Genomic DNA, 22,815 nt, shown 5'->3' with positions numbered 1-22,815 from the left:
GTTCCAGTTTTCCCTACCATCATAAATGTACATCACTTCTCCAGTCACGACCCCCTGACCTGGAGTTGGTGCAGAGACTGAAACTCACTATATGTTGTACTTTGTTTGTCTGTAAATGCAACAGTAAAGTTGTCCTTTACCTTTGAAGTGTTCAAACTGAACAGGATGTTTGCATCTACTTCCTTATATGTCAAAACAGATGAATAACCTACCGGGTCTTTGGGGTTGTACTGGATGGTGTACTCTATCTGTCCATTGGGACCATCATCGATGTCTGCTGCCCCGTTGTTCCCCCAGAAACCAGAGAAGATAGTGGTTCCAACTGGCGTCAGCTGACAACACAACACAGGGAGAGAATGTCAGTATCTTTGTCTACAAGCTCACACGACATGATGTCAAACACTTAAACACTTTCACACTCTGTACCACTGACATCAAACAGCTTCTATCCTGCATTCTTGTGTCTTGTCTTCCTGATGGTGTCATGCAAACATCTACTGTCTGCGTGTGGCACAGATGAGGGAGGGACACATTAAAAAACTCTCCACATGCGTCTGGCCATAAGGGATCTTGATACCCCACTGTCTCGACAAAACAAACAAAATGATTTGCAGTTTTATGTTTATTGTGCTCAAATGGGGCTTGAGAAAAAGATCAGCTTGCAGCTGTTTGTGTGCTTTCATTTGCTCTGGAAATAAAAACACAGACAGCATGATTTGTCAAACTTTCTGTCTGTCTGCAGTCGGTGCCTCAGTCTTTCTCTCTGTCACCACTATGAATGTTTGTTACACCTCATTGCCCCGATGAATGGAAATTGTTAGAAAAAAGCAGGGCATTGGGTGATAGAAAGTCATGTATGGTATGTTAAGAGTGTGTATCACTCGAGAGACACAAAGAAAGTCTGGATATCTTTATCCTTTGTTTTGGTCTTTTATTTCAGTGCATAAACATAATAAAACAGAACCCAAATAATAAAATGAATCTATGTCAAAACAGATTAGAGCAATGACCAAAAAATGGCTCAAAGCCATAGCTTATTTACGCCCACTGTTTACACAGTATGAAATGAAAACAATGAATTAACTACAAACAAATCAATCAAATATGCCATATTGTGTTGGTGAACTTCTTGACCCATTCTCACTTGGTTATGAAATATATTCATATAAACAGTTTTAACTGTAAGAGTTTGCTCAGTTGCCAGCAGATATGAAACTGTAGTGATCCAAGTAGACTTTAAGTTACAAAGTGCCTCACAGAAAATGAAAACAACAGTACACATAAAAACAACACAGATGACAGTAGATGTTAGGGACTGAGGGCCTAAAATTTTGAGCCAAATCCAACTGCAGTCCAAAAAAACTTCTTCATCAAAGTAAACTTAGCCTAGCAGCAGGAACTTTTGCAGCCATCTCAACAGCAGCCAAAAAATGGAGAGTATGCTGAGCAGCTGAGTTGCAAGTAGCGGTTGCTGAAGTCTATTTTTAACGCACAAATTTATCAAATTCACATCAGTTTCACATGTTAATGTGGCAGTTATTTTTCGCTCACCAATGTTCAGCTTGTACATTAAGATCACAGGATATTTGTGTTGAATAGTTTCTTTCATCTTTATTTGTCAATACTATTGCCGTAGTAGCTACTAAGGATGGGACGATACTCTTAACTCATCATTAGATACTATCATAATACTTGGCCGCTGATTCGATATTCATCGCAATTCTACATATATTGTAATTTGATATTATGGTTTATTGTTTGCTCTTCTAATATTAGATCATGATAAAGACTGTATAATCCTGAATATTTCAAAAACAACCCTTTGGCGTTTCTGTAGCTGGCCAGAGTGAGTGTCGAAGCCAGAGTAGCAGATTGGGTTAACCATGTGTAAGTAAGTAAACCGCTATTGGTTTGTTTTTGCAGAGCAGAGAAAATATATGCCTGAAAGTATTAGCAGACATGTTGTTTTTTGAGGAGTTTGTGAAGTAAAATGGATCAGTTTGTTAAGATAATACTACTGTGCTTGCAATGCTAATTTCTATTAGCGTGTCATAGGAAATTCCCATTATGTGTTAGCACTGAGCTAACAAACTAAGTGCTACTTATTTATATATATTTAAAAAAAACATTCCATCTTTCATTCAGTGAAAACCACTTCAAATACAGATTTGGTGATTTTGAATTTTTTTGATAAAACTGAAGGAGGGAGTGCTTTTTTATGAGTTGACAAATTCTTCTATTCCTTAATCCAAAAAAAAAAAAAAAAAAACATTGACAAAACTGTCATTTTTTAATTTTAACTGGCGGAAAAGCCACATTAAAAAATTTAACAAATACAGTATCCTTTGAAAATTAGTAGCAATATGTATGCCTGTGTATGTATAGTATACCTCGTACATCATGTCTAGTCAGTAACATGTACATATAAATTGTAAATAAACACAATAGTGGCCTTTGTTTACAATATTTTTTTGATTTTGGTTTTAATTTGTACTTTAAATGTTACTTTAATTTTCACTGCATATGTGCATCCAGATAACTCAGCAGTGAAAAGAGAAGCTAGATATACAGAGAGATATTTAGTTAGATTTTTCTGAGAGAAAATTCTTAACCCGAAAGTTGAACACTTGCCACAGCACATGAAAGAAAGAACTTTGCCAGCCACAAATTGCCATGCTGTATTTTGTGTGATTATGTGTCAAAACAGAAGTCTAATCTCCAGACAGCACGAGAAACATTTGAGATTAAGTTTAATTTAGCTGCTGCACCAATGATTTGTTACATCATTTCCCTCAACAGGGTTATCTCTGCCTCCCACTGATCCAACAATGGTCCTCAGAACATCTCATGCTGTCAGTTTGCCACTTTTGGATACGGCTCTAATGAAACAACTCCAGACTCAGGCACCAGTGCCAACTCATGAAATCAGCCACAAGGATCACCTTGTCCCCAGAAACTTCCACAGTGAACTCATAAATTGTGTCCTAGACGTTCTTATAAATAACCATATTGCCTCTCAATCTGTCTGCCTGAATTTCTTGCACTCAATAATTGTTAGTAATATACAGCTAAAAGCAAGTTTAATGTAGATAAAGCTGGATGAACTCCTGAGTCACTCTTTTAATATTAAATTTACTGCATTTGGTAGTTGAACTTCTGGGGGCAACAGGAGTGAATTAGACAATAGCTGTCTACCTAATGAGTAGACTTGCACTCAAACCTTCATTATTGCCCACATCAGAATAAATGTATTCGCTTTTTTAAAATTATTACCAACACATTTACCTTGGCCTGGCACAGGAATCATATTTTAGAGTTTTTTACGATGCATCTACTAAATTGCATGGTGGTCGTTGAAGTGAAGGGAGGGAATTATTTTAGTAGGAGTAATGAGAAACTGGAGAGCTGTAAGAGGTGGCGGGGTGGAGGAGGAGGTGAGACAACCAGGAAATATATAGAGTGTGGCAGAGGAAAGGTGGAGAGGTGGAGAAAAGGTGACATAATGAAGAGCTGGGGAGTGGTGAGGGGGCACAGGAGTGGGGGAGAGCTGCAAAAACAGAGAGAAGAGAGAGGCCAAGAGAGAGACAGAGAGAGGTTGAGAAGACAGATTGAGTTGGACAGGCTGTGGAAGACTGTATAATGAGATATTCTACTGGGTGCGCCTAGGTCTGTGCTGGCAGCAGGCTACATGTATCCTTGTCCAGTTTAAGTTTGAACCTCCTCTAGTTAAATTCTGCTCCCCTAGACTCCGGAGGACACACTAACTGTGGGATTGGCATCTTAAAGACTATTCTGGAAGCCTCCGAAAAACAGATTTAGATCCTTTCCTCAGCTGCCCAAAAAACTTCCCTGCTTACAGTACCGCCCTTCAACTGACAGCAAAAAACGGCATGTACAATGCTATTTGGTGGAGATTTTATTTAAAATGCATTGCATATGCACCTATGCCAGGCTGCATTTTCTGGTCATTGCTGTGTCAATGAAGCCTCTGACACCGCTGGTATTGTTGACCCTCAGAGCAGCATGGAAAAGCTTGGTACAGTACAACTATAGACCGAAGAAGAAGTGGACGCATCCTCTGAGCCTGAAAAGTGAAGCCAATGCCTTTAACTTGCATTGTAATGTCCAGCAAAAGGTGATTCTGCTGTTTGCAAAAAGAAGACTATGACCACAGAAAACAGTTTCCTAATGAGTTTATCATTTCAATCACAAGTCTTCAAGTCTTCTTCAACACAGTATGATGTTCTTTTTGTAAATTATGGTCTCAGTTGGTTAAAAAAGACAATAAAGCACAGTACATTTTAAGGTGTGACTACCATTTAATACATCAGTGGAATGATTGCAACCAGGTGGCCCCCACTGTGTTTCCAACAGAGCCTCAACAATCTCAGATCAAACTGTAAAAATAGCCAGTATCAATAAAAAATGGATCAAGGTTTTGTTACTTTATTGTGTATCTCTTGCTTAAAACATTTTCAGAGACATATTGAAGACATTTTAGTGTACGGTTTAGTTTTAATACCAGAGAGATCATGACCAGGCAGGTGGACATTATATCCTGCTGAATGGACGTGCCAAAACCAAACACTGCCCAAGTCGCACATTACCCACCAGCTCCACAATCTCATCGGCACAATGGATACTCTTGTTGCAAAAAAAAAAAAAGATGGCAACCTGCAAGGAGGCTTCAAGATGGTAGTCCACAAACCAATGAGAGGTATCATGGTGGCTTCGTCCACTAATTATTCTACTGTCTATGAGTACAATTGATTTGTATTTGATGCTGGACTGGCCTCTCTTCCCTCTTTTGGTCTCTAGTCTCAGACCAATGAGTCCCATACATGGCAACATGAAAGAAAGCAGCACTGCAGGATAAATGCAATAAATGGCTCTTGACTTAGGTGAAAGACTGGACAGAGTAACTGTGGGCTTGGCATCTTAAAGACTATTCTGGAAGCCTCTGAAAAACACATTCAGATCCTTTCCTCAGCTACCCAAAAAACTCTGCTTCTTCCCATCTTTAGTCGGACAGCAAAAACGCCATGTCTAGTGCTATCTGGTGGAGGTTTTTATTTAAAATGCATTGCAGTATGAACCTATGCCAGGTTACATTTTCTGGCAATTGCTCTGTCGATGAAGCCTCTAACACTGGCATCGTTAGCCATGACCCCGAAAGCAGCATGGGAAAACCTTGGTACACTACAACTGATATGGCTTCATGTTGTACCCCTTTTCCATACACAAGTGCCAGCTTGGCTTGACTTGGTTTGACTCTGCCCATCAGCCGAGCACAGCAGGGATTTGCATTTCCATTACAACAGGGCTACCTGCATAGAAGTGGGTCGTTTAACTAAAGACAAGCTCAACAAAGCTCGAGTCAAGCAGCTGTAAAGTGGTGGATAAGCACTGCATTTCCTTAAATTCTTCACTATGAATGTCCCCAGTTACGTTGTTACTTAAACGCTTTTATTATGAAGCAGCACAATCAGGAAATGTTGTGTTTTCATCAGCAGTAACTTATTTAACACCACTCCTATACGACTGAAAGAGAACGTGAAACATTAAGATAAACCAGATACTTGAAAATACAAACAGTGATCCAGGAGAGAAACTAAACTTAAAACCACACAGATTCAGTTACGGAAGCTACACAAGTTCTGAGCACACTTTTAAAAAAATACCTTTCACTCTGCTCTCCTGCACAGACATGAGTTTAATCACACAACACACGGTTGTTAAGGAGGGTTGCCAAGCCGTTACCCCAGCCTGCTTGGAGGCGGTTCGAGTTCGCCTTGGCCCCACTCCAGAGAAGTTCCATCTCGGCCGCAACTTGGCACAGCTCTGCGTGTTCAAAGTGGTAATGGAAATGCAAATCAGCGCAGCACAGTTTAATGCGGCTCGGCCAAAAGTGCCAATGGAAAACCACCTGTAGCTCTGCGGCCCCTCTGGTCTCTCGTCTCAAACCCATGACTCCTGTACCTGCCGCCATGAAAGACAGCAGCACTGCATACAAGTGCAATAAGGGTTAGGTAAGAGATTATTTCTACCACACAGCCAAAAAAAACTCTGCCTTTCTTACAGGGCGAACCTTCAACTTTAGTCTGACAGCAAAAACGCCATGTACAATACTGTTTGGTGGAGGTTTTTATTTAGAATGTAATGCAGTATGAACCTGCGCAAGGCGACATTCTCTGGTTATTGCTGTGTCAATTGGAGCCTCTGAGGCCGGCATTGTTAGCCCCACACATGACCCCCAAAGCAGCATGGGAAAAGCCTGGTACAGTTCAACTGATTTGTAGTCATGCTGGACTGGCCTGCGGCTCTCTTCCCCCTTTGGTCTCTTGTCTCAGACCCATGAGTCCCATACCTGCCACCATGAAAGACAGCAGCACTGCAGGATAAGTGCAATAAATGGCTCTTGATTTAGTTGAAAGACTGTAAAATATTTCCACCACGATGAGTTTTATGGAGTTTATTTTCATCTCTGTGAGAGACTGAAGTTCTGTATGTTTATATGTGTGTGTGTCACTGTGTGTATATGCGTGTGTGTGTTTTACCTCACTGACAGCAACATAGTATCTTGGCTGCTGGAAACGTGGTGCGTTGTCGTTGCGGTCTCGAACAACGATGCGGACTTCATGTAAAATCACCGTTCCTACCAGCTCATTGGTACACTGAACCTGAACCACAATGGACTGAATATATGAGGGGGGCTGGAAAAGAGGAAAAAACACAGGGAAAGAATTTATGGTTAAAAGTTACAGTTGTACAGTAGCGATAAATAATTAAAAGACAATGAAACAAAATAAATAAAACTACTCCACAGACGACTGCCAGCATCTTGTATTATACTTTTTGTGCCAAATCAGACTTTCAAGAACATCTGCTGGATTACTTTATAGAGCAAAACAGCAGGAGGCTGGTTGTTTTCCAGTAGAGACGGAGCTCAGTTTCACACAATAGCACATGCTGGAAAAATTTACAGAGCTGTGAAAATCTGCTTCTGTCCAGAGTTTGTGTTGATTTGTATTTTTCATTAGTTTTCATTTTTATTTTGTTGTTTATTTTTTTGTTTTCAATCAAGTTTAGTTTCAGTTAATTTCCATGGTTGGCTTGTTTGTTTCGTTTTAGTTTCAAAATGTTTAGTTTTGATTCTGTTTTTATTACTTTCAGTGTTAGTTGTTTTTTTTAATTATTCGAATATAGGAGGTATTTGTCAGGGGCAATATTTACGTTTGAGACAACACACAACACAACACTCACATACACATTGGGTCCCATGCATGAATCATTCATACACACAGATTTGATCTTGATTTTGTACAAGCAAACAGTTTAAGAACGTCTGTGGCATTCAACAGTACTTTCGTACTTCCTGTTTGTTCTTAGGTAACATCAAAATTTACGTATGCCAGTACGCACAAAAGTCAACTTCTGTTTTTGTGCTGTGCTGAGTCATGAAGAAGGAGTAATCTGGGCCTACTTTATAAAAACACAGAAGAAAAATATATATGATGTAATTTGTAACTTTTTATGAATTTAATAATTTCGAATGTTTACACTTAAAGTTGATTAGGTTACCGAGACAGATTCTTCAACACCTGTGAGCCATTTTGGAGCTCTTCAGTCTGGTGGATTTATTGGCACGTCTCCATGGACTAATTGCAAATTTCCTGGAACACGGATCCAATTTAAGCTCAAATGCAAGTCATCAACAGAGTAAGTTGGGTAAAATCTTACTGCTATTTTGAGAAGAAATATAAGAGAAAAATGAGAAAACATTCACTCCTGGGGCCCAATATTGTTTCGTAGTTTTAGTTTAGTTTTGGTTAACTATAATAACCTTGTTTCTGCCATATTTATCCTCTGTAATCAAAAAAACAGACTGAAAGGTATTATTGTTCTGGAAGAGTATCTCATTAAATGTGCTCTTAATTTGGAAAACAAAGGTCGTACCTGTGTGTTTTTGTGACTGAACTAATTAAGGTTTCAATTTCTATCCGACATTGAAGAGACAAACCAAGAAAAGCAAAAATAGAGCCCGCAGGGTAAGACATAAAAAATGTATAGGACTGAAAGAAGAACTGTTCAGAACAGACAGGACTAAAATATAATGCTTCAGGTGTCTTACATCTCTATCCAGAACCCGTCCGGTGCTGTTGAGGTAAAGGGCTTGTTTGGCAGGGTCCAGGATCACCCAGTGGTCGTAGTTGTCCCTTAGAGACAGAGAGATGGTACGATCCGGACCCTCAGCCACGCCGTTTATCTGCATATTCTCCACCAGTAACGTACCTAGGAACAGAATAAAAACACTTGTATTAACCCAACTGAGACAAACGGTCTGGAGTCCCTGGAAATCGAGTATGAATCAAATAACTTCTGCAGAGAAATGGTCCTGGATCGAACATTATTAGTGAAAGAAAAAGAAATAGAGAGCTCTCTGCTTTTCTCCATGTTCTAAATAAATGATATACCTGGAAATTATATTTATGTTGTGGCCAAGGTCAAGGGCAATGAGATGGAGAAGCACATCAACATGATGACACAGAGAAAGACAGTAGCATCTGGCACTCTGATATGGGTGAGGTTTGCTTTCTCTGTACTAGTACCTGAAATACTTGGGACCGGCTGGAACACAAAATAAAATCAACATTTCAGAGAAAGAGGTTGAAAGCTGGTCTTCCAGGATAATGATCTAATGACTTCAACACTTTCATCTGCACGATTTTTCACAAAAAGAAAAAAAAAACTCAAAATAATAAGAGAAAACATTTTAATAAGACAGTCAGCACAGATGGAATAAAATTTGATTCAGTTAACACAATCAACCGTGGGCGGAGAAGCGATTTGGGAACGAGAGGAACATTGAAAGACACAGAAAAGGAGAGTCGGAGAAACACAAACGGGGATACAAGACATGATGTGAATGGAAACTGTCAGCCGTATATTTTCAAGACATGGCTATTATCTCTCAATCAACACAAAGCCAGAGATGAGGAGTGGAGAAGGGCAAGAGGTCAGAGACGGCAACGTGTTTCACAGAAACATCGTGACATTATTTATCAGATTCACTAAATTAATCTGGCTTTGTGTAACAGCAATCTTCTGTCAGAAAAGGCTGTGGTGTAAAGTGGGAAAATATTCTAGATGTGGCATACGTTTAAACTAAAATTGATTGTTTTTAGGTGGCTAAAATATTTTTTGTTGCTGACCCTGTCCACAGCAGTTCATCGCATCCCTTTAAAACTCCCACACAGGCCTAAAATGTGATAAAATATCAGATTAACTCTTCCTGTGTTAAATCAGTTTCATAAACCAATTCACTGTTGTAAAAGTGAAAATACACAGCCATTACCTGTCAACGATCAGTTTTTAATATGTGAAAAAGACAAAAAAAAAAAAACTGAGAAGCAAAAACTTTAACCGCTTGACTCTGTACAGCTCCAAATCATAAGAGACCCATTATCAGGCCCAACACGCTGCATTATTAATCAAAAATAACTATCATGTCTGTGAGAACAACACTATCCTTCAACACATTATTAGATGCTGCAGGTGTTTTAGACTAAGACACAATTTTATGAGTGTGTTTACATACACTGTGAGTGGAGAAAAAGCACAAATTGGGTATCTGATATTTAACAGATACTAGCAACACACCTGGATACTAATACACACACACACACAAAGAAAAAGAAAAAGAAAAAAGTAAAAACAAGATGTAAAGACAGAGATTTTAAAAATTTTAGGAGGTGAGCAGGATTGTGTTGGCCTGCCTCTGTGTGTCCATACAGTTTGTGTGAATGCTAGAAAACTTCACACTTTCCTGTGTGCGCACACACAACATAAACACACACGCGCTGAAAAATCTCATATCTGATCTGCCAGACATAAAATTAGGTCATGGCCTTCTGTGCTACCATGGAAACCATGTCAAATGCCTTGCTGTGATTCGCTGATGTTAAATAAACGGGGAAATTTAATGAAATTGGATTCTTTATACGAGAAATGGGATAGAAATGGAATTCATTAGGGGAGTTTCAGTCGCTGCCATACGTCTTTTGGCTATCTCTCTTCTGCTTTTCTGCTTCTGTCTTGCAAAATGAGTAAAAAAGACGAACACAAGTACAGGAAGAAGAAAGATAGCGGCTACACCTTGTGTGACTGTTCCTAATTTCATTCCATACACCACCTGATATAAATGGGATCTTTTCACAGTGACCTTACTTCATAGGAAGTGTGACTGAATACTGCACTCAGCAGCACCTGATTAAATTGACCCACGTGTTAAATCGCACAAGCAGAACCGGATGAAGCTGCGAGCGTGTGTGCAGCAACACAGAGCGGAGAGAGGGAACTGTCCGAGAAAGAGGAGCACAAAGAGCAATTAGAGGGCAAGAGAAATGGGAAAGATAGCAGAGGAGAGTGAGCTGAGAAAGATTGGGTTGAATGAGAGGCTGATGGAAATAAAGAGTAAAGAGAATATTAGGAGAAAATGAGCATTGTGGCGCCGCATTAATAGAATTTTTACAGGACATTAGCTTAACTGAATGTGGCGACACTGCTGGGGTGTCAGCCAGGTAGAAGCCATGGACTGAAAAGTAATCATCACATCTACTTGCTACCTCAGCTCTCGGTGGGGGGGATGAAAGAGGGGATTCAAGGCCAATACCAAAATACAGTAGGTGGAACTACAGAAATGCTATAGTGAATTTAAGCCTACATAAAGTCCAGACATAATTTATACATTCATTATCTGAGGTCAGGTCATGTTGAAGGAAAATGAGCTGCAGTTACACACACACATTACGTACATATAATCGGGTCATATGATTTCGTGTATGTGGAAAAAGTTCACTCATTCTGATGAATCTTCAACAATTATCACCTGCCTCTCTGCAGCTCCCCTCATGACTACAGAGTCATGGGCTGTATTCATACCAAATCAGCATTTTGTCAAGGGTGTGGGCATGTAACTGCTGTGAAACAACCACTAAATGACATTTTATTGACTAGCTTTTTTGCTATCACAGCTCCCTCCCTTTATTTTACTCTCTAACTTGCTGGACCACTGCTGCTCTCTCGCTCTGTCTCTTAAATGGACACAAACCAACTGAGGACAAAACTCGTAGAATATCATTTTGTCCATCATCTTTGCCTGGATAGAGCCTGGCGTCAGTCATATTTCAGACTGTGGAGCACTGTAACTGTCAGCTCATGCCACTGGCCTATGCAGTGTGATATTGGGTTGCATTTCTCCAAAAGTTGACCATGGCTAAACTTTTTGCCACAGGCTGCTTCATTTACATTTTTGTTGACGTCCCCTGCATTTCCCACCGGTGAAGCACAAACCGACTACCCCATTCCTAGCGCTTGATTCTGTGATTTGCTTCTTCTACCATTTTGGTTCAGTTCACTGTTTACATTGAAAGGGTTTCTTAAAACCACACTGCACATTACATACTCACACACATTCTTCTATCAGCTATCTGACAAAAAAAGTCCCACTGCATTTACTACCTTTCATTCAGTCCTTGTCACCATTTTCTCAAAGAGGGATGAAAAGAAGAAAATGAGGCACAGAAAGGAGAATCTCGGTGGCACTGAACAGGTGCAAGTCCTCTTGAAACACACAGATAGCCCACCAACTGTAGGTCAAGCATTTCCATTGGTTTGGTAACACTGAGGTTGATCTTTAATCCAAATACAACAAAACTCAGCCAGATTCATCCACGAAACCACATTAAAGTGTCTATTGAAAATAAATATATATATTTTTTAGAAAGGCCAAGGACAGTCAGGATTCTTATTTCATCTGAAAACTTCAGAAAAGGTTTAAAAGAAAGAAAAAGGAAAGAGGAAGAAGCCTCAGATGTGTTTACCAGTAAAACTGCAATCTTTTTACCGCTTCTGACAGTTGTAATTCAGCTTCACGACCAGGATTTTCTGTTATTTCATGCATGCGTGTCATTAGAATACAATTATGACACTAATGTATTTGTTTTTTGTATTTCAACAATGACCTTAACCTCAATATGGATTGTAGCTAATATATTTTGCAGATGGATATAGCAACTGGGCCCCTTTTCTATCCATATATGGAATAATAACAATATTATTTGGCTTCAGGACCCCTCCAGTATTATCAGTGGTCAAGCTAGATTAGCGAGGCTGAGTACATTTACAGCTGTTGTCTAATAATGTCAGAGCAGTAAGCAAAGATGATTGTACACTATTACATGCAATTTTTCATGCTGTATTATCTGCTAAAAGATATATTTAATGTATCAGGGGTATGCTATTGTATGCATTATGTTATTGTGAAGACCACCTTTAAAGCGAGGATGCTGGCATCTCTGTGCTAAACATGTGTGTGTCGTTCTGAGCACGTGTGTGTGTGGGTGTGTGTTCCACTCCCACACCTATCCAGTCATTCTAATCACCCCTTTACTTGATATTATTAAAATCAAACACGCCTAATTTTAATATTATCTCTTTTTATGACATTTCCCCAAGGAAAAATTCCCTAACTTGTATCTCGTTATACTCCTCTTCCTCCCCTGCCTCCTCCTCTTTCCTTTCCTCGAGTCTCTCTCCTTTTTGCCAACACCAGCCCAAGATAATCACCCTAAAGCGAGATTCTCTATTAAATCTGTAACACTATTTCACAGCCACAGAGCAATACATGGCATTATGCATACAAACCATTCCAATACTAAATTATTCTTCAACAGCCCTGTTAGGAAGATTACTGCACTAACAGGCACAAACACACACTTGTACACATAGTATGTACACGGTAAACAACACATCAGCAAAAAGATTGACAAACTACGCCACATTGTTGTTTGACAATAAGATGCATACGCTCATGCATGTATACACACGTGAGCACACAATGTAGCTACCAGAGGTTTTATCCCAGGACAAAAATGAGATTTTCTTTTCTCTGAAAATAGTGGTATGGCCACATGTTCACAATGAGACAAATGTAAAACTGTACAGCTCCCTCAACCACTCTACACGGCGAAATATCTATTATGATGTGTTGAATTAAAATAAACTTATTTTCAGTGTGTTCGTGCAGGGGTGCAATTTCCATTGAGTGTGTTTTCAAAATCCAATCTCACTTTTACTGTTTCAGTTTGGTTTAATCACTTAAATCTCTCTAAACAATATCATCTTACAGTCTGGCTGTCAAAATCCTGAAAGAGGAGGCGATTAAAACGTTCATATGGTTAGCAGAGTGGCCTTGTATTATGTGTGCTCACAGCAATAAGCTTAACAGCGGCACTGAGTGATTTTATGACTTTATATGGCCCTGGGTTTCGCCTCTCAGGCTACTGCCAAAACCTCTGATAAGCAGAGGATGTACCTGCAGCCTCAGAGTACGACCTGCAGACACCACTCAGGGCTGGAGAAATTAATTGTAAACTCCTCTGCATGTCTTTTGAGTGGAAGCCCTCCAACAACAATCTAACCTTTATTTTTGCACTCAGTATTCTCCTAAAAATAGGCTAAAATAGAAAATTAATGAAATATTAAAGAATGGGTATGAAAGTGCTCCTTATTTCAAGATGAACATTCAATATTAAGGTATATTTAGTATTAGGGCCATGTTAAGATTTTTTTTTTTACTTTGCATTTTGAGAATTAAGTTGAAATTTCAATAATAAAGTTGGAATGTTGATAATAAAGTCAGACTTTCAGTAATAATGTAGGGTAAAATTTTGCTTTATGAGAATAAAGTATAAATAAATGTTGAGAATAAAGTCATGTTCCATATATAATAAGTATGACGTCTCATTGAACAAAAACTAGATGTCGATACGAGGTTTTAGTGTATTGATAATACAGCAATTTACACAGCATTTCTACTTTTATTAGACTACCATTTATTTTGAAATCATGATGAGACAAATTTCACAATATATTATTTTCAAGATTGGCAAGTGAAATGCGAGAAAGCATTCATTATTCACATTTGAAGAACTTCTGACCTTTTGTGGCTTTCACACATCAGAAACAAACGATATGCCCTTGTGTCAATGAGCCTGAAAGGTTTTAAACTGCTTCAGAGTAAAGTTGAACTAATATAATGCATATTGTATTTACATAAATGATGTAATCCAAACAAACAAACACTGAAAAATTGTCATTGACTGTCAACATGGGTGGCATGCGGGAAATGCAAAACAAAGTCTTACACGTAATTACCAGTCCCAGGCTGACGTGCAAACTCAGTAAACACCCTTCTGAATGAAGAATATAGAAGAACAGTAAGAATGGAGGAATAAGAGGATGGATAGCCTAATAGGATGCATTAAACCATCAACAGATATAGACATGCCAGCAAGGCTGTCCTCTCTGTCTGGTGTTGCCATGCTAATCTCTTTTTGTCAGTTAGGATTACAGTGATCAGGTCACACAATTTAAAACTTTGTTAAAAGGCTAGACATGGCAAACATTCTGACAGGTTTCTGTTTCTGGACTGTAATCTATAGGCTGGAGATAAGAGGGTGATGTACGCATGCAGACCAACTCGTCTGTGTACATTTCTCTTTCCCCCATAAGACTTTGCGGCCTTCATAAAGGCCAACATAAGCTTCAATTTACTCTTGACCAAAGTAAGGATTAAACTCATCAATTAAAATGTGATCCCTCTAAGAATAACCTCCTCTGAACTTCACATGCACACACGAGCCTGCAACAAACTCCTACGGAGGCTGTGGGATTGTGTGTTTGTTTATACGCCTCTGTGCAGTCTAAATGGCAGAGCCATCAAACCGGGAGCCACTAATTAGCTAAGAAGGTCTTAAACAGTTTGAGCTAACTTCGGGAACAAAAACACACTGAAGATATTTCCTTTGGTGTTCAGATAAAAGGTGTCTGAAAGCTCTAGCAGCCTTATTTTTGTTTAGTCAGATGGTTCAAGAAAGCAGAAGAGAAGAGAAGAGAAGAGAAGAGAAGAGAAGAGAAGAGAAGAGAAGAGAAGAGAAGAGAAGAGAAGAGATTTTGGTCTCAAATATTCAAATTAGGAGTTCTCGTCAAACTAATGTCCAGCATCTGATACTATCATTTTGTCCAACTTGAGGATTTCTGTGCCAAACAACCACTTCATGTTCCACATCATTGTTCGGGATAAAAAAAAACAAAAACACGATGACTGACAAAATCATCACAACTCAACCCCCAAGATGCTTTTGAAGCCAAAAATAACTCATTTCGTCCACTTCAGAAAACAATAGGCTAATTACCATTGCTAATTCATATTAATGGGATATTTTGGATGCTTTGGGAAATGTACTAATTTGCTTTCTTGCTGCAAGTTTGATGAGGAGATAACTGAAGTGTAAAAATTAGGCTATTTTTGAGTCACAGATATTGTATATGAGATTATTTCTTGGTTGGATGTTTTATTTTTTCTGGGGACTCACTCTTTAAAAAAATGACAAACCACTTTAACCCAATTCACAAAGGGCCTTATTAGTAAACCTTGGGAGGAGATAATTTGTGCATAAATGAACGTTCCTTCTGTATCACCTTCTCTTGCGTGCCATTTAAAAATATACAGTACATGTTTAATATTTTATAAATGAGAAATGAATGCATTTAGACTGAGTTAACAGGCCATATTGTTTTTATTTCCTCTCATCAGAAAAACAATATAGGATTCACTTCATAGATGAAACAAAATAAGGGCATTTAGGCAGAATTAACAGCCTCCTCTCCTCAGTTAAACAACACACATTTGGAATTATTTATAAAAGGTGTACTACAGAAGCAACTGTGGAAGAAATTCTGCACATTTCTTTGGCGATCCAAATAAAATCTGCTGTGACCAAACTGTGTGTCAGTACATAGTCTCTGGGAATAGCTGCTCTGCATGATACCCAGTTATATGTTCTACCCCCTTTTAGAGCTCCAGTATTTTCGTATACCCACTTTACCCACTTACTTTGCCCATTTCTGCTGGAAAGGTAACAATATTTTCTACTATTTATATTTTGTGACATAACTTTCACTTCAGCAACTTGTTTTTGCAAAACACTGCAGAACATCAGATGATTTGTGAAACACAGCAATCCAACAGTTCACAGTAATGCAGTAAAATTAACCACGATGTCATTACGGGTTAAGGTTTTGTACCTCTGCAAGAAGGCTTTTGTGCTTTAATCATTCAGTAATTTAATGCACCACCCGACTAGCACGCCAAGCGACACAAATCAAACACAACCAAGGTACTTGGGTACACAAGGTATGTGCATTCTGGGTCTAACTAAATGCTAAATGCTGAAAAGCTCAGTGGGACAGAGAGGCTGAGTGCACTGGTTATAATGTGAGAATGAGAATGGTCAATCAAAGAAGCTGAATTGACTGGAAAAGACTGGATTGTGGAGGACTTTGCTGTGCACAAGGCTCAGAGAATGACGTTCTGACAGGTGAGTTTGAACACAGACTACACCACTGACAGTGACTTCCTGCTGGACAACTAGCAGAGACTCCAGGTATGGATTAAACAAACAAGCAAGTACTTTCCCTCTGTTTCCAGTCTTTATGGTAATCTAATCTAAATGGGCGTTGGCAGTAGCTTCACTTTTATACATGAATGATATTGACTTTCTTATTCAACTCTTGGCAAGAAAGCAAAGAGGCAGAAATGTCCCAAAATGTCAAACTCCTTAAGCATGCTTCTTATGAATGACAAGATTCTGTAACATAAGCATGCACACATAGAAAGACATGACATATGTTTTTGTTGTTTATGCTCATACACCGTGATTTAGCTCAAATTAAATGACCTAATGTCTCATCTTCCAGGACAGGGATCAGACTCCAACTATGACACAGTCTGCGCCAACCTAATACATTTTAATGAGTGCAGGTTACATGCCATGCCAATCAGCGTCTGCTAAAAAGGTCAAGATCATCTAACAGTATTTGTTTAACATACGGTAAAAGATGATGATTATCTTAAAAAGTTCCAACAAAAGTGTTCACTTGCCACATTAAAGGTTACAGACGTCTATTTAAATCCACCAATGAAGAAGTAAAAACAGATGAATACTTTACCGTTGGGGCTTTCTTCGTCTATGGCAACAATGGTAGCAGGAGGACCTGACCGCGACAGTTTACATTCTGGATAGGGGAAAAAAGAAAAAGAAAATTTAGATATAAAATTTTTTAGTATTTAACTACTTTATGTCCATTTTATAAAAGCTTGAACTCAACTGTGAAGTATACTAATGATTTCACTTGATGAATGTTAGTATTTAGAAGAATTATATAACTTAATTATAATTTTTTTATGAAAGAGATAGTTTGCATTATACAAAATGGGGTTGTATGAGGTACTTATTGGTAGTCAGTGTATTTCCTATGTTTTGCTGCTGACTCTATTCTCAGCAGTACAGCCCCATCTAATAATCCAAACTAGCCCTTTAATACAAATCTAGAGAGTGTGGTTATAAGTGGCAAAAGCAAAGTATTATAAGAAAGGCTTAACAGTGTATAAAGGGTTAGCAGGAAGAAAGTTAAAAAAGAGTGAAGTAAAAAAAACTCAATCTAAAAAAAGTAACAGCCATGGCTAAGAAATGCTGCAATGACAACAGCAATAAATACACAGACATAAATAAAGGGTAAGCTTGGTAGATATAATCTAGAGCTTATTAACCTCATTGTTCTCCCTACAGTGAGAGGAAATGGAAAGTACAGGGGAATCATATAATTGGAATGAAATGTAGTAGAAAAAGAGGTGAGGTGAGAGAGGCAAAGATTTGACAGTGAGGAGAGACGAATGCTCCTACAACAATCTCTGCAGGTTACTGGGGGTTAATAAACCAGCACAGTGACTGAACACACAGTTAACAGTGAAAGAGAAAGGAGATAGTTCTTACCCTCATATTGCCAATCTGCAGTGTGAGACAGCCACATCCAACCAGGAAGGAGAGAAGAAGAGCAAGAAGGAAGGGAGGATAGGATGAAGGAAAAAGCAGAGGAAAAAACTCATGAAAGATAAGAATTAACCTTTAGAGCAAAGCAAAGCGACAAAACATCCAATAGAAATGGGACAACGTGAAAAGAAACATGAAGTTTTGAGAAGGAGAGGCAAGTAGAGTGCAACAAAATAAAAAAAAAAGTGTTACGAAGTGTGTGTTTGCAGTATACAAATGTTAATCTCAGCAAAGGTTTCTGCCTCCATTTGCAGCTTCAACCTACATTTGCTGTATTACTATGAGGAGAAATAATTTTAACCCAAGCTGGGGGCTTAAAATGGTCCCATTCAGAGACAGAAACAGCAAAAAATTCAAGAATCCTCCTTTATCCTTGTGCCCCGTGCCAGAATGAGGAAATACAAGAGAACACCCACATTCAGCAGACAGAGCAACATGATTGTACAGCTCTCGAGGATGGTTGGGAAAAATCCCACAGGGAGGCTGGAAGATGGATATCTGCTCACCTGGAAAATAAACTTCATGGAACAATGATCACACTTTCTCTTTCTCTCACTCCGTCTCTCTGTCTCTCTTCCGCTCCAAGATTAAGCATTACAACTGTGTGACATCATAGATTATCTCAGGATTCATTGGAATTGTGTCTTCTTTCTTGCTATGGGAGACGGTATAGATTAAACTGTCCTAAGGCTCTGAATTAGCTTATCTTGGTGCTGAAAATGATTATTTGTCATGCTGAGAAGGAGGCATAGGCTGTGTTCTTAGCTGATAGGCGTACTGATTAAAAGTTGACCCTCAAACCAAGCCAAATGCTAGCTTGTGCACTTTATACAATACTTTACTTTGTTGAGTGTACAAGAAGTGACATATCTAATGGAAAATGCTCTAGGTGGTGCACAGAGTTGCTGCAGGGTTAATTTAAAAAAAGTCAGAAAAGACAGATTGATATCAATCCAACAAACCCAAACATTCAATTTACACAACAGTGACAAAAGGATACCCTTGAATCCTTGTGCAATCATGTGAGCTAGCTAATGTACTAAATCCCTGTGCAGCATCCATAACAATAAACTAATTAGCTAGACATTCTTGAAACACACTGGCCAATTAGCTGTATTATTATCCCAAGTGTACAGACACTCTTGTGCACCACAATTGATCGTTTTGTAACTTCTAAAGAGCCTCTGACATGCCCTTCAACTCAGAGACCACTGGTGAAAGTGCAGAGGGTGAGGCTGATGCAGCTAACATTAGCCATGCTTAAGCTGCTGTGGACTTTTTATATTAGCTACTTGTTAGCTTGCACATAGATTTGGTATTTATTAGCAAGCAAGTGGTTTTTCAAACTAGCATTCTGAGATGGGTATTCTGTTCTGCATGTAAAGACATTCAAACTGTACCAACATTGCTATTGTTCTCCCAAGTGGATTTTTTTTCTGTTTGCTACACACTGCACTTCTTGGCTAGCAGTTTCTCCCTGCTTCTTGTCTTTATGATAAGCTGAGGTTCATATTTAACATACAGTCATGAGAGTGGTGTTGATCTGCTTATTTAGTTCTTAGAAAGAGACAAACTGGTAAGTTTTTTCCCAAAATGCCTAGCTATTGCATTAAGGCCCGAATATACTCCTTGTTTTTATACAAGGACAGGTGTGAACACCTCCACACATGGAGGAACACATGATGAAATTCACTTCACGCAGACCCCAGCGGAGTATTAGTTGAGGCAGAAAGTATAATTTTGGCTTTAGTGACCTCTAGAGGTGCCAGGGCAACTTTTGAACCTTGGAGAGAACTGGGCTAGTTTTGTTTTGTCTTACAATAACTATGCACATTTTGCACATTAATAAAATAATGTGTACTGTTTATTGAATCCACGGCACTGTTCTGCACTTTTTATATTTTTTAATACTTTAGTCTATATGTAACTATGCTTATTGATATGTTCTCATAATAGCATTAGTATTGTTAATATCTTAATTCTTTTTTATTGTACTGTTCTGTTTTATTGCATTGTCTAGTCTATTTCCTTATTTACTATGCATTATTTTCTGATCCTTTCATATCTCTGCTGCTGTGAGTCTGAAATTTCCCCAGAGGGATGAATAGAGAGCTACCTAGATACCAACCAAACAGTCACAAGAGTGGTGCTCATCATCTGAAGAACACAAATATTGGTAAGCATTTCTCCTAAAAAGCTGAACTACTGCATTATAGTCAGGGTTTAAATACAGCATAATACAGTATAAGCACCAAGACTATGACCTCTCATTCCAACCAAGCAATTTGAGGTGTAGAAACATAACTATAAAAAAGTGAATCATGCTTTATTTGTCAGGGTCAGATTATTGTAGGGAAAACAAAGTAACTATGTTTGACAGTGAACATCTTGCAGGTGCAATTTCATGACAACAATGAACTTGAACAAGGTTTTATGTCTCCTGGTTATGTTGTAACAACCTGAAAGTATTATTGTCTCTAGGAAACATAGCTAATGCAAATTAGTTGTATAAAACCTATTTTTTGGAGACTGGGTTATGGCAGCTGCAGGAAATTGATATTATGCCTCCAGTTCCACCTCTGTTCAGCTTCCACTGACAAACCAGTATAATGAAGTGACCAGGATGTGAATTATCATTAGCTTTCCAACCACAAACATGGCCTGATTGCTTCTGTTTCCTCCACTGTCCCAGATCTCAGCGGTGGTGAGTAAGTATTTTAGCCTTTCACCTTTTCTGCAGCTTTTCTGAGGGTGCGTCTCAGGTTAGCAATCCAGAAAGATGCATGAGCCATGGAACAATAGTCACTAGTTACATCACACTCTACCAGCTGGCCTGGTGTGTGTGTGTGTGAGAGAGAGAGTATGTGTGTGTGTGTGTGTGAACAACAGATGACAGATGTGTATCCCCTGCTTGACTGCCTTTTTATCCTTCAGTGTAAGCTGATGCCCCTCATCTATTACTAACCAGCCATTTGTTCTCTATGGGGCATCTCTGTCTCTCTCTCTCTCTCCCCTCTTGGTCTCTTCTCATCTGCCTCCTCCTCTCTACCTGTCAGTCTGCTTTCCACCCTCGAATAATACAAATTAAATGGGATGAAACAGTAAACAGTCCTGGTTGTAATTTAAACTGACAGATGAACATGAGATATCTTTTTTTTTTTTTCCAAATCTGAACACCCCCACATGATAAGTTATGCTCATTTAAAGTCTAATATCTCTCTATTTATGATACATTTGAAAAAAAAATTGTTGGCACAAGTCTTGATGAAAACAAATGCTTCCATGTATTTGCACACTTTAACATTTAAGATGAAATTAATTAAGTTGCCACATTTTGTTAGCAGGTTCTAAATGTAATCATGTGTTAGAGTAATTTATTTCCTCCGCACATGACAGTTAAAGTTAAAATTTTGGATTATTTGAAGTGGGGTTGTATGAGGTACCTACTGTTAGTCAATATGATACCTTCAGTAGATGACGGTTGTTGTGCCTCCAGTTTGGAGAAGACTACAGTAGTACCAGCAAAGATGCTGTTTAGTCTGGTAAGAGAAATACGCTCCTATGCATTTGAATGGCTCTTTTAGGCCCCTGATGGTGTGTAGTTCAATCTTTGATATTGCGAAGATCAGCTACTGTGGTTTGGTTGGCAGCCATCTTGAATTAATATTCAAGCATGTGGTGAAAATCAGACAACATACAAAGACAAAGGAATATATACATATTAATACTAGTGATCAAATGAAAAGGTCATTTTTATGTTACAACAAGTCTATATTGGTAAAAAAAAAAAAAAAACTCAGTTGGAATTAATGAAAGAGTGCTACTTTGTTTCACAATAGTTTCCTGCAATAGTCAAATAAATGGACGGCAATAAAGAATATGGACTTCAGTGTTTTCAAAAATCTTCAGATTCACTGAAGTCACATAATAACACAAAACAAAGTATCATCTAGGATCAGCAGTAGACCAGCAACTCCTGTATTCTGTGAGGTAAAAATACTGATTTCACCTATAGAGTTTGGTTGGTTTAGAGAGAGCAAAATCTTGGCTTATATAACAGTGGTTTCCCATAAAAAATGCAGTCTGACAGCCAATTAAAGTGGTTAAAATACTCTAAATATAGCATACAGTAAAATTAATATTGATTTTTTTAGGTGGACCTTTTTTAAGTGGCCAAAATACGTTTTGTTGCTGGCCTTGTCCCCAGCAGTTCATTGCTTAGCTTGAGTGCCGGTGCCCCTCTGTGCTTCTCCAAAGGCCTCAGATATTCTAGCTTTTAACTACACATTTTCCTAGAAATCATGGATTTCTTGTGTATCCTACATCTGTTTGGACTGATGGTTGTGTATGTCCTCAGAACCACATGAAATGAACCAGACCATTCCTTTAAGTTAACTCAAGGTTGACAGTCTTGCTACAGAAAACCACACTAGGGAGGAAATTCAGGATGCAGAGGCAACTGAATAGAAAAGCAAATTGTCTGCTCTTCTTTCACACAGGTCACGGGCATATTTCCTCACAAGAGTGCACTTGTTTGTATGAGATATCCAATGAAAGGAATCCTATAGCGTTCTCTTGTATGCAGGTACTTGTGCCTGTTAAGTGTCTACTCATGCTCACCCTCAAAAGTTTACTTGTGCATTTCTTCCCTCTATTATATGTACTTGTCTTCCGGTAAGCACTCACTTATTCTCCTGTAAGTGCACACTTATGCTCTCCTCCTTCAAAGTTTCTGGAAAAAATAATCACTGAAATGACTTTGTGCATGAGCAAGTGAATAAATCCATCTAATGCCAGGTTTCTGTCAAGGTGATGAAAAGCCCCATGGAGGGCTGTGTGCGGAGAGTGAGAGGAAAGCTTT

General features: G+C 38.7%; 1 protein-coding gene across 1 annotated transcript in view; it reads right to left on the bottom strand.

Annotated features, from left to right (window-relative positions):
* The window catches only part of LOC146312021 (protocadherin-15-like), a 232,436-nt gene that overhangs the window by 159,981 nt on the left and 49,640 nt on the right, over positions 1 to 22,815 (bottom strand). Inside the window, exons 3-7 of the mRNA XM_084740319.1 lie at positions 17,898 to 17,912; positions 17,074 to 17,139; positions 8,132 to 8,292; positions 6,558 to 6,713; positions 213 to 332 (exon numbers count right to left, since the gene is read on the bottom strand). Of these exons, the coding sequence (XP_084596445.1) occupies positions 213 to 332; positions 6,558 to 6,713; positions 8,132 to 8,292; positions 17,074 to 17,139; positions 17,898 to 17,912 (518 nt within the window). The remainder of the gene's footprint in view (positions 1 to 212; positions 333 to 6,557; positions 6,714 to 8,131; positions 8,293 to 17,073; positions 17,140 to 17,897; positions 17,913 to 22,815) is intronic.

The sequence above is a fragment of the Lutjanus erythropterus genome, chromosome 17 (assembly GCF_056507025.1).
Source record: "Lutjanus erythropterus isolate fLutEry1 chromosome 17, fLutEry1.hap2, whole genome shotgun sequence".
Lineage (NCBI taxonomy): Eukaryota > Metazoa > Chordata > Actinopteri > Lutjaniformes > Lutjanidae > Lutjanus > Lutjanus erythropterus.
This window is presented reverse-complemented; position numbering and strand designations above follow the sequence as displayed.